Source organism: Megalobrama amblycephala, linkage group LG23 (assembly GCF_018812025.1).
Source record: "Megalobrama amblycephala isolate DHTTF-2021 linkage group LG23, ASM1881202v1, whole genome shotgun sequence".
Taxonomy (NCBI): domain Eukaryota; kingdom Metazoa; phylum Chordata; class Actinopteri; order Cypriniformes; family Xenocyprididae; genus Megalobrama; species Megalobrama amblycephala.
In genome coordinates this window covers 26,305,908-26,321,958 of record NC_063066.1, presented here as the reverse complement: position 1 = coordinate 26,321,958, position 16,051 = coordinate 26,305,908, and the positions used below count along the sequence as shown (strand labels likewise).

Genomic DNA, 16,051 nt, shown 5'->3' with positions numbered 1-16,051 from the left:
TTGGCAGGGGATGGAGGGGGTGGAGAATTCAAATAAAAACAACTATGTGATGCTTGGCACTAATGTAAGAGATTCTATATCTCTTATCTAATTTAAAGGGAAATTCTATTAAAATTATATTGGGAAACAGGATAAGTTTGTGTGTGGTTACTCACAAGAGACCATAAAATATCAAGTGACAGATCTGTCGATTTGTGCTGTGATGTGTATATAAAAGGCGAGGAAGCTTAAGAGAGTTGACTTGTGAAGTTCAGAAGCCGGAGGGAGTGAGAATGTTCATGTCTCGATGTCTTAGTTTGTGACAGGATGTTTTCTTTCCCTCCTCGCCGCTCATCTCGATCTTGGGAGAATTGAACTTGGCAGGATCTTCAACAGTAAGGTTTATCTGGGTCTTTATGGCATCCATTGTATTGGACTTCTGAACCCCAAAGTATGACTGCAGTGTGAATCCCCCTGTAGTCATAGAAACAGCAGAAGAAAAAAAAAACATTTACATTAAAGTGCCCATATTGTTATATTAAAAGTTCACCCAAAAATGAAAATTAGCCCATGATTTACTCACCCTCAAGCTATCCTAGGCATATATGACTATCTTCTTTCAGATGAACACAATTGGAGATATATTTAAAAATATCCTTGCACTCCAAAGATTTATAATGGTACAGAATGGGGGGCATGTTTTGAAGCCCAAAATAAATGCATCCATCCATCATTTAAAAAAATCCATATGGCTCCACAGGGTTGAAACGAAGCAATATTTTTTTGTAAGAAAAATATCCATATTTAAAGTAAAATAACTAGCTTCCGGCGGAAGAGTGAACTCTGACCTGACGCATTACGCAATGAAGAACGCAGATGCGGAGAGGATAGAGCAAAACAAAACACCGGTAATGAATTAGAAGTCTAAAATGAGAAATTTTAAAAGAGAAATGTTGGAGGATTTTGATATAAGAGAAGTGGAGCTTTGGTTTGTTGCCAAGCCCTATTTGTTTGAACCGTGATAGGCGTCTAAGTCTCCGATACTCCTACATCCTGATACATATCATACATTGCGTCAGATGGTTACTCATTTGGTGCAAGTCGGCTTGCGTAGTATGTGTACAGTCGTCTGGCGGAAGACAGTTGTTTTAGATTATAAAGTTTTAAATATGGATATTTTTCTTACAAAAACCCATTGCCTTGTTTCAGAAGGCCTTTATTAACCCCCTGGAGCTGTATTGATTTTATTATGACAGATGGATGGATGGATGGATGCATTTATTTTTTTCTTCAAAACAGGCCCCCTGTTTACTACCATTATAAAGCTTGGAAGAGCCAGGATATTTTTAAATATATCTCTGACTGTGTTCGTCTGAAAGAAGATAGTCATATACACCTAGGATGGCTTAAGGGTGAGTAAACCATGGGATAATTTTCATTTTTGAGTGAACTATCCCTTTAAAGGTTCCTAATTTTGTTCTGGAGGTCTCCTACAACAGGTTTACATGCATCCAAGGTCAAAAAACATGACAAAACAAAAGCATAATATGGGGCACTTAACATACATTTCTTGTTTTATGGTGAATACCCCAAAATTTGGTACCAAAATCCATGCTCAATATTTTCACATATCTGCAGAGTCTCAGTTTCAAGCATAAAGAAAAAACAAACAAATTTTAAGTTATAATCAGGCCTATTTAAAGCTAGAATAATAGAGCCATATAACAGGTTCTTGCCAGGTGTGTTGGTTTCTGATCCTGGGTCAGTGGGGGATTTCTGCACAATGGGCCGCACCCCAAAGAGGCTCCATCGCTCTCCTCCCCGTCCACCGCCTTCATTACCACCCATCGTAATGCTTGTGATGAGACTGCTAGACTCAGTATTAGGGGTGAGGACTCTGGCTAAACCAGCTCCTGTCGGGAGGGGAAAAAAAGAGATAGATTATCAGTATATATATTGTAGTTGTTCTATAGTACTTTAAAAATACAATTATTTATTAAAACAGTCTACAACCACACTGTTTTCACCTGTACGTGATGTTTAGGGTATGAGGGGAGGGACAAAGTGATGGACGATGCTGATGTTGAAAGCTTGTCCTCTCTGAAGTCCTCGTTTGGCATCCTCAACTCCTATAAAAATAAAGAAAACAACAGTTTAATATGTAACCAGTGGTGCGTCAAAAAATGCAGGTCACTCCCATGGGAAATGTGTATCATAGTCTATTATTATATATACGTTAGTGCTATAAATAACAGCAACAAAAAACAGCCTGACGCATGTCTATTCATCTAGCACTACTTTAAATCATAATAGAGGTTTTGGTTAAAATGCTTTGAGAGTAAACCATCACCACCCAGAAAGCTTACAAAATAAACAACAGTAAAAGACCTCAAATGATGTGCTGTAACGTTACACCAGTTGGCCAACTAACTGTTCACAACAGCTAACGTTAATTTGTAACATTAAACAGCTGGTAGTAATATATTAAATTTCATATAATGACGTTAAACCAGCTCTCTTGACATTTATATGTGATATATTGAATTTAATCTCACATCTGTAATGTTTAAATTGCTGCAATCCAAACACTAGAAGCTTCCGAGCGCTGGAAAACAGGCCGTTGTTTACAACACAGAACTCACCTTTTCCGCTCTATAGCTCGTTTATTATCCGATCCAGCGGGGTCTTCCATTTGGTCCATGTTTATTAAATTAAATATTCGTTGTTTATTTGCTGAAGAAGTCGGAAAACACCGAAAAACGTCGTTAAATAGGATTTTTCAAGCTAGCGCAGGGATGTCCAACAACGAAAAAGAACAACGCGTACAGTCAAAATGACGGACAGGAAGTTCAATGTTTCAGAATAAAAGTCCCATTCAGGCGTATGATGAGGGCGTTGACTTCAGACACACCTCCAGCACAGCCCAATGAAACCGCAAGACTGTTTGAATTTATATTTTGAGGCTTCAACTAGCCAGTTTATATTTACAATTCAATTCAACTCAACTCAACTCAACTCAACTCAACTCAATTCAATTCAATTCAATTCAATTCAATTCAATTCAATTCAATTCAATTCAGATAGCTTTATTGGCATGACAAAAAAAATACATTTTGTATTGCCAAAGCATTTAACCAACATAGAAAAATATTTAGAACAACAGAACATCTTAGTAAAGCCTATGTAGAAAAAAAAACTAAATAAAAATAATTTTAGTAACAAAATAATAAAATAAATAATTATAAAAAATAATAAATAAAAAAGATTATAATACAGAAATCATGTAACAGCTGAACTTAGAATTTGAACATTATATACATGTGTGTAGGTCTGATGGGGGTGTTTACTGGCTGTTTGTTTATTTCTGGTTGTCCCTCAGGAGATGGCAAGATGATACAAATCTTGCAGCTATGTTGGAACATTTGGCTTCTTCGCCAAGAATGTAATATAGTTTTTGGATTGGGCTACAGGTGTTAAATTGGGGAAACATTTTATTAATTTTGGGGTAGTAGTGGTCTCTGATTTCTTGGTATTTTGGGCATTCTGTGAGGAAGTGCATGAGGAAGTGCTCTGTCTCCGTCACTCCCATGATGCAGTGAGAGCAGAGTCTGTCCTCATGGGAGAGCCAGGTCTGTCTACGCCGACCCGTCTCTATGGCCAGACTGTGCTCGCTGAGTCTGTACATTGTCAGTGTTTTCCTGAGTTTCACATCACTCACTGTGCTCAGGTAGTTCACAATAGTGTATTCTCGTTTTAATGCCAAATAACATTCCAGTTTGTTTTGGTTTTTAATGATGTTTGTCCAATGGGTGATGTACTTGTCTTTGTCTGCGTTTAGAATTTGTGTAAGCCGAATGTGTGTGAGTGTGTGTGTCCTGAGGCTGGCAGATCTCTGCTTTCTTCCAGCAACATTTTGGAAGAAAGCCAATTTGACATTTACTCAAGACATTGTTCTTCATAAGGAAGTCTAGGAGTCTCGTGTTTAAGATGCTGCAGAAAACCTTCCCCAGGTTAGTCTTCACACAGATGCCTCGGTAGTTGTTGGGGTCTAATTTGTCACCGTTCTTGTGGATGGGGCTGATGAGGCCCTTGTTCCAGATCTCAGGAAAAAACCCGACACTCAGAACATCATTGAATAGTTTTAGCATTGCCAGTTTGAAGCTTTGGTCTGTGTGTTTCTTAAGATAGAAATGGCCGACAAAAATAACTAATGAAGTTTTGTATAATTTCATCATTTTGAATTGAAAATATGCCTTTATAATTTACGTGATTCATGTAACATTAATGTAATAATTAGTAACTCAATTTGAGGGGACAAGAAACATTAACGAAGCTGTTTTCATCATACTAGATTAATAATGCATTTGGCAATTTGCACATATTGTGAATGAATTTAATAAGCTTAGTTACCTTTCCTGGTACCCTTCAGTAAACTAACTTGTCTAAGAAAATGATTCGTAAAACATATAAATATCAGTTGACCCTATGACTTCTCAGGGGCTAAGCCCCTATATCTTCTGACCCTAGCAACGGTCCTGGTTATGGGGACAAAAATATTCACACAAAGATGGCAATATCCAATATCCTTGTCCTTGTGGGGACATTTTTGTCCAGACCCCATGAGCAAAACAACTTATACAACAAATTATACTAAAGATAAAAAATGTAAAAATGCAGAAAGTTTTCTGTGATGAGTAGGGTTAGGGGATAGAATATACAGTTTGTACAATATAAAATTCTATGGAATGTCCCCATAAAACATGTGTTTTGTTTAGCTATACATGAGGGCCAAATGTATAGTATATAATTGAATAGTGAAATATTATGACACCAAATAGTGAGGACATTTTACTGGTCCTCACTAGATAAAAGGCTTATGTTTTTATTTATCTAGTGTTTTGCACATGTTTCTGTAATGGGTATAGGTTTAGGGATAGGGGTTGGGTTAGGCCATAGAAAATATCATTAACCTTATATAAAGTCATTGAAAGTCTATGCAATGCGTGTGTGATGTTTTTGCATTTATCAAAGCCTACGTTACAGGAATATAAGCAGTATAGTCCAGTTGAAGATGCAACTCAGCACCAAGACACAAAAATAGCTAAATATTCCACAATTCCAATAGTTTACACCCCAAGAAAAAGTAGTAATAATACAACAAGAAGATTAATTGATGGAGATTTATTTCTGAAGTCACATGGAAGGCACTGCATTACAGCATATTTTGCATAAAGGGCAACCTTTTTATTTTTATGAAAGAAACTTAAATTAATTTATTAAATTAATTAAGCCAAATAAAAAATACAGTGACTTTTTTCTGACTTCCTATTCAATCTGCAATATCAAACCATCTTTACATCCACAATACATAATCATTTCAATGATAAAAATTATCTACATAATAAAAATCATGTAAAAACCAATTTTGTTAAGGTGTCATTGCATTTAAAATCTTAACACTATGCATAAAACAGTTTAACTACAACATAAAAAATCTGACAGAAATCCAATACATTGGTCATAGTTCTCCAAAACATTAAGAGAGAAATTATAATTAATTGTTCAGAGATTTATTAAAAAAAAAGAGAGAGAGAGAAGAAAAAGAAGAAAAACTTAAGATACACATGTACATGTTTTTAGGTTATTTACACCTAAATACATTCCCTGGGTTAATGCCCTTATTAAAAAGAACATATAATCAAGCGTTATCAAAAAAAGGTATAAGATTTGTTTCTGTCATTTAAGAATTCAAAAGCAAAGCACCATGTAATTTGAAGTCATTCTTGTCCAGCATCATCACAAATACCCTTTAAGACAGGTTATTTTTACCTCTTGCTGTATATACAGTACATACTATAAATAGTATATATGACTACACAGGATTTAACCTAAAAAGAGCCCAGTGCTATACAGTTCTTACAAGTTTCTGAAATATTATTGCTACAAAAACAATCTCTTTTTTTTGGGGGGGCATTCCTTTTCAGAGCTGCTTCCTGAGTACAGATTTAACCATAGTACTAAACTAAATTGTACTGACAGTGCAAGTTAGTTCATAACTAGACAAATCTATGACAAAGAAACAGATGCAACTCATTTGCTCCCATTTTCCAGTTCACTCTATGTGTATAATGTACAATGTGTTAATAATGCGTGCAAAAATCTACATTTCATATTCTTGGTGCAAGATATTCTTTCAGATGTCCCATGCTCTTATTGGATTATAATGCCATACTTCATAGTTTCTCTGAGTTCTCTGTAATAAATAGACATAAAAAAGCAAATGCAACATATGGCACAGGAGTAGTGGAACTGCACCCATACAAACACTGAAGTTAGAAGGTATTCTGTGTTCAAGTCAATAAGGCAGGCATCACTTTGAGTGAGGCAGTTTGATTGGTCACTCTAAAGGACATCTTAAAGGTGCAGAGCTGATCGATGTAGCGTTCCAGTAAGCTTCACTGCAACAACTCAGCTTTTTCCAGAAACTTCCCTTTGGAACCTAAAACACGATCATATAGTGTATTACTCACTAATTCATAGTTTTCACATGACATCACGCCCTTATTGGAATGCCAAACTAGTTTGTACTAGTAAAGACTAGATTCAACATACACCTTATTATCACTCATACATAAATACAAATGCAATGTGATGTTTCTCATGCATTTTTACATAGAAAACCATTATAAAGAACATGCTTAACCATTAAGCGCACCAGTAATGTGACTGAAAACTATTAAATATAATTAATATAATACAAAATTATTATTATTACTAACAGTATTTCATTTCACAGCATACAACATCTTTCTTCTGATTACCTGACGTTTTGGAAGTGGCCAGTAGGGGGCATCAGATTGGATGTCCCTTTCTGCAACATGGCTGGTGTCACTGGCATGCCATTCTTAGGCAGCATCTGGATGAAACACAGCAAATACTCTATAATGTGCAGTCATAGTCAGTTAAACAGTACACAGTTATTTATCTGATCTAAACCAGACTAGACACATCACAAGAGGAAGATACTCACCTCAGCAGTCTGGGAGGGTTTGGTCATGGGACAGGGTGGAGGGGGTCGGTTGGGAGGTAGTGGTCTTTTTTTGGCGGGAACTGATGGAGACGGCTGGGGCAGCTCTGAATGCTTTAAACTCTGCTTGTCTGCAGTGTAGGCTGGGATTTGAGGTGGTTTCACAGTGGGCCGAATGATAGAATGTCTAGATCTCGGTGGACCTGTACGATTCACTCTAGGACTGGCCTGAAGAAGGAAAAACTGTTGTTTATATGCATCTTCTGTCAATATCAATTGTAAAAATCATCAGTTTCATCTTGTTGTTCGGCCATTTGTTCAGACAGTGAAGTCGATATTCTGTATTTAATGAATGAATGACAAGAGACATAAGAGAGATGCTGTCAATGAAAGGCTGATTTTTTTTTCTCTGCTCATGTCCATCATGACATTCCTTTAGTGTCAATGAACATTTTTTAAAGGGTCAATGATTTTCATGGCTATTTTTTCCCACACATTTAAGTATATTAAATGTTATTAATTTCTATTGCGTCCAATCTTACAGAAGTTAGATCTATAGATCTATATATTAGATCTATATTTTTATTTCAGTTTTATTAATTTCAACTTAAACTTATTTAAATTTATTTAATTTTCATTTAAGTTTTTTTTAAGATGTTCATCTAATATATTTTATTTCAGCTTTATTTCAATTAACGAAAACTATTTTTAATATTTTTAGTTTTAGTTAACAATAAAATATGGATGGGTTTAGGTTCCATGTGGTTTTTTGCTGTTCAGAAAACATTCAACTGAATGGATTTGAGTTGGATATGACAGATTTTTGCTATCCTGTCGGAAAAAAGCCAATGAATGCATAGAACCGTGCTATTGGATGGACATGCTGCGAACACACGCTGACAACAAAACAACTTCACACCTGTTCATCAGCGTGAGATTTCTTTGGCTGGAACACTGGATTGGCGTGACCTGTCGTGTGACTTTTAGTCTCAGGGGTGCCTGGAACACTGACAAGAAGAGAAATAACACATTTTGTAACACAAGAATGGCCAAAGACATAAGGATCACTGCATGTATAATGTTTGCATTTAGCAGTTAGGTTTAGCAGTTACTTGATGCATGTTTGAGTAGCAGGAATTGCAGAGCCCTTGGTGGGGAGGAGCTTCTGTTTGCAGCGGCACCAACAGACGCCAAGGATAGCCAATACCAGAAGAAAAAAAAGGATAAGGAGAACCGGTACAAAGTGAAGGCTGCCTGCACAAGATAACACACGTTTAAAACAGATTTAAAACAGGACTTATCACAGATAACATTCAATAAATATTCAGGTTATTAGGTGTCTGTTGACATACTATGCACAATCACAGGCCCACTGTCCAAACTGCCTCCTGAACCCGTCATCTCACAAAATGGTGGTGCCCAACCCAAGTTACAATGACAGTTGTGGTTATTATTGCAAAGCTGCAGGGAAACACACAAAAAATAAACAAACATACGTTTTTTTTATGGGAATTATGGTAATGTTACTTTTGGGAATGTTTTGGGAATTAATGTTCTCTGAACATTCTGAAACAAGCAGTAATGCAAGTAAATAATGGCTTAAATATCATCTATCCCTCCTAAAACTCATTGGTACTTGGTGGTTTTATGGTGTTTTTTTGCTCACACAGGTTGGAGGCAACATGAGAGTGAGTGAGTGAATGATGACAAATTGTCTAAACTATTTTTTAAACCCTATTCACAGTGTATTGAAAAATAATACAATGCCTTATAAAGTCAGACATAAGCATAAGTGACCTGCATTCAGTGGAACTGATTACACCATTTAGGTCTGCTAAGTTTAGTACATCCAAAAATACAACTCAGTTTCATGCACACAAATGATTTATAAAAAACATATAAATAACCTGCATGATGAATAATAGTAAGAACAGTGACTGTTATAGAAAGTATTTATCATACCACAGGAGGAAATGATGTCAGTTGTAAATGTAGTTCTGCAATGGCCATGTATGTGTATAAAGCTCAGCCAGCTCTATGGAAAAATGAGCAATATGGACTTACCCCTTGGCCATGACATTTGGCACTGCATTTATCTGCTTGCAGGAAGGACGCACTGCGGCATTCCCCTTCGAAACAGATCTGTTCATATAGAAAATTAAGTGAAAAGTGAATGAAAGAAGAGGTCCTCCAAAGCTATTGAGTGACTTAAACCTTTTGGTGAGACGAGGGTAAAAGACACAAAACTTTGATTTTATGTGGTCTTTAAGAGGAAACAAGATCCGTGTGTCCAGTACCTACCGCATTCTCCCCACATTTGGTCCCTGGCAGAACCAGGCCCGGGTCGAGGGTGTCATTCTGGTTGTGCTTATTGTGACTGGGCTGGTAGACATGTGTTCCTCTGCACAGGATCTTCTGTTGATCAATATAGATGTTGGTGTCTATGGCGACAGCGTTGGATTCAATTGGTTTGCTAGCAGTGCTCTGGCACTGAATCTTCCCACATTTAGCATTCCTAAACAGAAAACCAACAACACGTTGTCGGATGGCTCAAATGTGACATACACTACCGGAATAACTACAATTTTTTCCATGTTTTTCAAAGTAGTCTTTGATGCTCACCAAGACTGCATTCTTTAGATCAAAAATAAAGAAAAAACAAATATTGTGATATATTATTACAATTAAAAAGATTTGTTTTCTAATATATTAGAAATGCAAACGAATGCAATTAATTGCAATTTAAAATGCAATTAAAATGCAACTTATGCAATTTATTCCTGTAATCAAAGCTGAATTTTCAGCATCATTACTCCAGTCTTCAGTGTCACATGATCCTTCAAAAGTGATTCTAATATGCTGATTTGTTGCTCAATTATTACCAGTTATTACTGTTGGTCTATATTAATAGTGGTTCTTATTCTTATCAATATTGAATACAGTTTTTGCTACTTAATAATTTTGTGGAAACCATGATAATTTTTTTTTAGGATTTTTCGATAAAAAATCCATGACAACATCAATGCAACATCAATGACAACAGATTGACATTGATTAAGTTAAATACAAGTTTAGGGAGGAGGTGGTTGCAAATGCAGTGTAAAGTTTCTTGGTAAGCATAAGAGACGTCTTTCAACAACATTAAAAAATCATAATTATTCCAAACTTTTGATGGGTAGCGTAACTATTTTTTTAATTTTATTTTGAGTAAATGAATCTCACCTTTCAGTGCATTTCCTGTATGCACCCATGAGGTCTTTGCCACAGTTTCCATAGGAATCACCTGCTTCATTTACTTTAGTAAAGCAAACATCAGGAGCAAGACGAGCATCTAAGATATAGAGAACAGAACAGAATATAAAACATCTACTCATGTCACAAGTTACTGGATGTGTGAATGTTAAAATCTGTAGTATATCTCAGCTGGACTCAAAAGATTTCTCTGATAGCTACAGAGAGCAGCAGATGGCATCACATTCAGAGATCAAAGCCAAGCACAAAATCTGTTCTACTGTAAACTACAGTACATTGCCAAGTGGATTCCCACTTGAAAATGTGAAAACAAGCTAGAAATATATGAAGCCATGAGAACACACTTAGCCTACATCACTCAAAAATACAGTAAAACAGTAATATTGTGAAATATTACTACAATTTAAAAGAACTGTTTTCTCTATTTTTATATAATTTGTTCCTGTGATACAAAGCTGAATTTTCAGCTTCATTACTCCAGTCTTCATTGTCACATGATCCTTCAGAAATCATTCTAATATGCTGATTTGCTGCTCAAGAACCAATTATTATTGGTATCATAGTTGAAAAAAGTTGTGCTGATTAATATTTTTTGTGAAAACAGTGACTCAGTGAATATTGGGTGCTTGGTTTTATGGTGTTACTTTTAAATTGTGTTACTTTAAGCAGAGTTTATCAGACACAGACCTTTGCCCCAGAGAGAGAGGCACTGCTGCTCCAGCGTCAGACACATGCCTGTGTAACAATAGGCACTGCCACCAGCACAATTGCTGCCATCCATCAGGTAAAAGTTAGCAGGACAGGACTCTGATTTCCCATCACAGTACTCAGGCAGGTCACAGGAGCCTGAAGGCGGACGGCACATCACACCTGGACTCTTCAGCTGGTCAAGAGTGCAATAGAACAAACTTGTATTAACTTAATCAACTTTTTCTTAAAATAGAGTCAAGTCAAGTCACCTTTACTTATATAGTGCTTTATACAATACAGATTGTTTCAAAGCAGCTTTACATTGATAACAGGAAAATGATTCAATGATGCAAACAGAGTTCATTTCAGCAGTACAGCAGATCTAAAAGAAAAGAGTGTCATTGTTCAACTGAAGTCAGTTCAGTGTTTATTCAGTTCTGTTGTAAAGATCATCAATTATTAAAGGTGCCGTAGAATGGAAAATTAAATTTACCTTGGCATAGTTGAATAACAAGAGTTCAGTGCATGGAAATGACATACAGTGAGTCTCAAATACCACTGTCTCCTCCTTATATAAATCTCATTTATATGCAATAATAACTGACATGTATCATGATAACATGATATTTTTAGTCATATTTGTAAATTGTCTTTCTAAATGTTTCGTTAGCATGTTGCTAATGTACTGTTAAATGTGGTTAAAGTTACCATCGTTTCTTACTGTATTCACGGGGACAAGACTGTCGTTATTTTCATTTTTTAAACACTTGCAATCAAATGTAAACATCCAAATAAATACCATACTTACGCGATTAGACATGCTGCATGACGAACACTTTGTAAAGATCCATTTTGAGGGTTATATTAGCTGTGTGAACTTTGTTTATGCTGTTTAAGGCAGTCGCGAGAATTTAAAGGGGCTGCGCGCTGAATCGGCGCATATTTAATGATGCCCCAAAATAGGCAGTTAAAAAAAATGAAATAAAAAAAATCTATGAGGTATTTTGAGCTGAAACTTCACAGACACATTCAGGGGACACATTAGACTTATATTACATCTTTTGAAAATGCGTTCTATGGCACCTTTAAAGCTGCAGTCCATAAGTTTTGCCTCTTTGTCGCCATCTCTGTTGGAAACCTGCAATTGCAGTTGTTTGTGGAATTATCATCTTTACGTGAGTTGTGGATCGGCACGGCTCCTCAGCGTGGATAAATCTAATGTTTGCTGTCAATCACCACATCGGTGTAGATGCATACTGTACTTCGGATTCACAGATTGTAGTCTTGGAAGTATGACCAAAATAAGACTTTTCACCGGAAAATGTAATCTGAACAAGTAAGTAACATGTCTGCCACTTTTGTTCTGACCAACTGAGGAAAAAAAGCATTACTGTAAATCACGCTGCCAATGGTGATTAAATCTAACGATCGCTTAGCTCAGATCACGTCAAACCATGCAAATTATTATTATTGTTATACTTTGTTCTCAAATTGTTAATGTTAACATCAGCATTACGTGACTATGTGTATTTAGTGTGTATTAGCGTTACCTGTAGATTTCAGTTTCTGTATAGTCTAATCTCTAGCGTTAATTTGTCATACCATACAATCCACCATCAAAATGATAAATTTAATTATTGCAGCTGCTACGAGAAAAGGCTATAAATGATCCGCCTCACATGCGATATATCCTACTAGCCAGGACTTGTTCTTTATGTACTGTATACAGATATGACAAATTGACGCAAAGACAAACTGCGACATGCTCGAATTTCCCGCAAAAACCCACCAGTACCACCCAAATTATAAAACATTATTACAAGCTTACCGTTGTGAATCTGACTAAGGTAAGGTGATAGTTTTGAACACTGGCTGGTTATGTACATGCTCAAAAATAGATTTTGGATCATTTTTAACCAAAAAAAGTTACGGACAGCAGCTTTAAATTAGTTGATTTCATCTAGAGCCTCTTTCAACAGACTCTATCAACTGACATTTGTGAGAAAAATATCCTCAAATGCATGTCTATGCATTTTAAAGTCTAACACTGAAATCAAAACATTTAGCAGATACTGTATCAACTTGAGTATAAAAGCTTTGGTTAATTAGTTGTCAAGACATATTAATAAAGGTAAAAAATATATCTATTTTTTTTTATGGATTAGTTTTACAATCTCTTTATGAATGTTTTGAAGCATCAACATCAAGCGTGCACTTTCAATGGAGGGACAGAAATCTCTCAGATTTCATTAAAAATATCTTCGTTTGTGTTTTTCGGTTTTGGAACGATATGAGGGTGAGTAATTAATGACAGAATTTTCATTTCTGGGTGAACTAACCCAAAGTCACCACTATCAAAAACTCACACTAAAAATCCCTTTAAAACCCATTTATTTATTTTTGTTTGTTTTTTATTCATTTAAATTCACCACTTAAAAATGTTTTTCTGATTCAGCACCACAGGAAAGGGAGTTGAGACAGAGAAAGCGTGAGATGAGTTTGGCAGGGATTCACCTTGCACTCATGACAGCAAACTCCATGTGCACACTCAGCTCCGATCTTCAGCGTGCAGTTGTTGGCATTACAGCAGGGACTTGAGCACTCCTTTGTAGTAAAGGAAACAGAAACGGAAAATGTGAGCATAAAAGATGAACCGGAACAACAGCGTGGGAGAAAATGAGACAGAGGAAGCAATGAAACTCTTTCCTGACCTCCACTTCTCCACAATCACACTCTTCTCCTTCCTCCAGGTATCCGTTTCCACAACGCTGGCCCCCGTACATGAGCCTGGTGTTGGGAGGGTTGAACAAACACTTCCCCCCGCCGGAGCTCAGGTAGCGTTTCAGCTCCTTCTGATTGCAGGAGTTGAAGACACGAGGGAATGGAGCCCTAAAGAACATGTTTGACTTTTATTTCATGTCTATTTTAAATGAGAATTCTGTCAGGTTTCATGCAGGTTTGGAATTATACAGCATTTTTTCTTTGGTTCTCACCCAGTGGCAGCAGCCATGATGCAGCCTCCATCCTCCTGAGCACGACAGCAACCTTGACTGTCGTGGCTCATCCCAAAGTTATGCCCCATCTCATGAGCCATGGTGGCAGCAATCCCCACAGCAATTTTAGAGTGGTCCTACAAAGAAAGGCAGAAAAAAAACAAAAAGTGAATCCAATAAGGGACGTGCTTGGCAATAAAACCACAATGGAATAACACTGCAGGTAAATTTACCGAATTGACTCCACCAGACTGGTATTCAGAACACATGGCTTTAAGAGGTGCAAGACCAATGATGGTGCCATGAAATGACATGCCCCTACAAATACAACAAATATCTGTTTAAATACCAATAAAACTATGGCAGAACCAAATCAAACCAATGCAACTAAATGGCTAGCTGAACAGATATAGGCATATTTAAAGGGATATTTCACCCAAAAATTAACATTGTGTCATTTACTCCCTTATGCATCCTTCCTTTTTTTACATGGAACACTAAATGAGATGTAGCACTATTAAATATCTTTACCATATCACTCCAGAAGATTTGAATTATAGAACATGGATTAGTTTTATTATACTTTTATGTCCTTTTTACAGCTTTCGAGCCCTCTGCTTTGGCTGCATGTTTTATTCAAAATTTCAACTTTTGGGTTCAGAAAAAAGTAAATGTGTGGTCACATTCACCATCCCAGCTAATAATAATATGTTCTAAGAATGTTTTGCTAATGTTCCCATTAAGTTATGAAAAAGTTATTTCTGAATGTTCTCTGTTATGTGAATGTTAAGGGAACATTCCATTTTATCATTTCGCAAACAGTGTTGGGGTAACGCATTACAAGTAACTTGAGTTATGTAATCAGATTACTTTTTCAAGTAACTAGTAAAGTAACGCATTACTTTTTCAATTTACAACAAAATATCTAAGTTACTTTTTTAAATAAGTAACGCAAGTTACTTTTTCACATTTATTGAGTGACAGATCTCCTGTCCCCATGTTGAGAGAAATAAACTGCAGAGGTGTTGTGTGCGCTGTGTAAGCACGTTGGTTATTGTAGTTTTAGACTAAATGTGAACATGCATTTATTCATCTCACTTGCACAAAAACATTCAGTATTCCTAAAAATGAATAAAAACAGTGAAATGCAATCTCAGAATTTTTGCAAACCTGTAATAATAAACTATATTAAATTACACAAATATACTTTATGTATTTAATCTCAATTATTAACCAATGTCTTTGCTGCTGACCTTAAATATACCTAATTTAACCATACTAATAAGCAAAAAAATACTTTAGATTAGATTTAGAAATAATAACTAGAACTTCCTTCTTCTGTATCCTATTCTTCTTTAATCCAGAATGGCAGCACAGCTGAAAGGTTTGCTTGAGCTGCGCCCTCTACAGGTGTAAATATGCATTTCCTTCAGGCTTATTCATTTTACTTTTGGTGTGAAAGAGCCTTTTTGCCAAAAATAGAACTTTTTTATTGTTATTAAAAAACAAACAAGCAAGCCCAGCCCTGGTGAGAAAAAGTAATGCAAAAGTAATGTAACGCATTACTTTTCATTAAAAGTAATGAAGTAACGCAATTAGTTACTTTTTTAGGGAGTAACACAATATTGTAATGCATTACTTTTAAATGTAACTTTCCCCAACACTGTACGCAAACACTATGAAAACATTACTTTTGAATGTTCTCTGAATATTCTGAAACAAGTAGTACCATTTAAAAAATGTTAGAGAAACATCAAACTAAAACGTTTCAGAAAAAAACTTTCCATTAACGATGTATAAATAATGTTTTGGGCCAACAGTTTGAGAACACTATAAAACACCACATAACTTTGAATGAACATTCTTTTAACATTACTGGAAGAATGTCTTTGAGCGAATCGTGCCAAAATATTAGCATAAGTTCTGAGAATGTTCCCTGTTAGCTGGGTTCGTTAAGCAAATTTTTGCATGCAAATTCCAGTCGTTTCTAATCCACACAATTCCTATTCTCGTAAGGGTGAAAGATTTCCACACACAGATTTCGGTAACACTTTACAATAAGATTCAGAACTAATAATGAACTGCACTTATACAGCATTAATCTTTGTTA

The 16,051-nt window shown here is 35.9% G+C and overlaps 1 protein-coding gene and 1 long non-coding RNA gene across 3 annotated transcripts in view; both read right to left on the bottom strand.

Annotated features, from left to right (window-relative positions):
- Nucleotides 1-1,715: 1,715 nt before the first annotated feature.
- On the bottom strand, nucleotides 1,716-2,844 carry LOC125258772. Its single transcript, XR_007182681.1, has 3 exons — nucleotides 2,622-2,844; nucleotides 2,007-2,108; nucleotides 1,716-1,892 (listed from the first exon to the last, which is right to left on the bottom strand). It is a non-coding gene; the product is annotated as an uncharacterized LOC125258772 (long non-coding RNA).
- A 2,301-nt stretch (nucleotides 2,845-5,145) lies between these two features.
- The window catches only part of adam19b (ADAM metallopeptidase domain 19b), a 38,315-nt gene continuing 27,409 nt past the window's right edge, over nucleotides 5,146-16,051 (bottom strand). For both annotated transcript variants that reach the window (XM_048176373.1, XM_048176374.1), the window contains 14 exons: nucleotides 14,175-14,259; nucleotides 13,942-14,078; nucleotides 13,660-13,837; nucleotides 13,463-13,552; nucleotides 10,946-11,141; nucleotides 10,229-10,337; nucleotides 9,308-9,521; nucleotides 9,071-9,148; nucleotides 8,359-8,467; nucleotides 8,119-8,260; nucleotides 7,926-8,013; nucleotides 7,010-7,234; nucleotides 6,801-6,895; nucleotides 5,146-6,478 (listed from right to left, as the gene is read on the bottom strand). In XM_048176373.1, coding sequence (XP_048032330.1) covers nucleotides 6,448-6,478; nucleotides 6,801-6,895; nucleotides 7,010-7,234; nucleotides 7,926-8,013; nucleotides 8,119-8,260; nucleotides 8,359-8,467; nucleotides 9,071-9,148; nucleotides 9,308-9,521; nucleotides 10,229-10,337; nucleotides 10,946-11,141; nucleotides 13,463-13,552; nucleotides 13,660-13,837; nucleotides 13,942-14,078; nucleotides 14,175-14,259 — 1,777 coding nt within the window. In that variant the 3' untranslated portion in view covers nucleotides 5,146-6,447. The remainder of the gene's footprint in view (nucleotides 6,479-6,800; nucleotides 6,896-7,009; nucleotides 7,235-7,925; nucleotides 8,014-8,118; nucleotides 8,261-8,358; nucleotides 8,468-9,070; nucleotides 9,149-9,307; nucleotides 9,522-10,228; nucleotides 10,338-10,945; nucleotides 11,142-13,462; nucleotides 13,553-13,659; nucleotides 13,838-13,941; nucleotides 14,079-14,174; nucleotides 14,260-16,051) is intronic.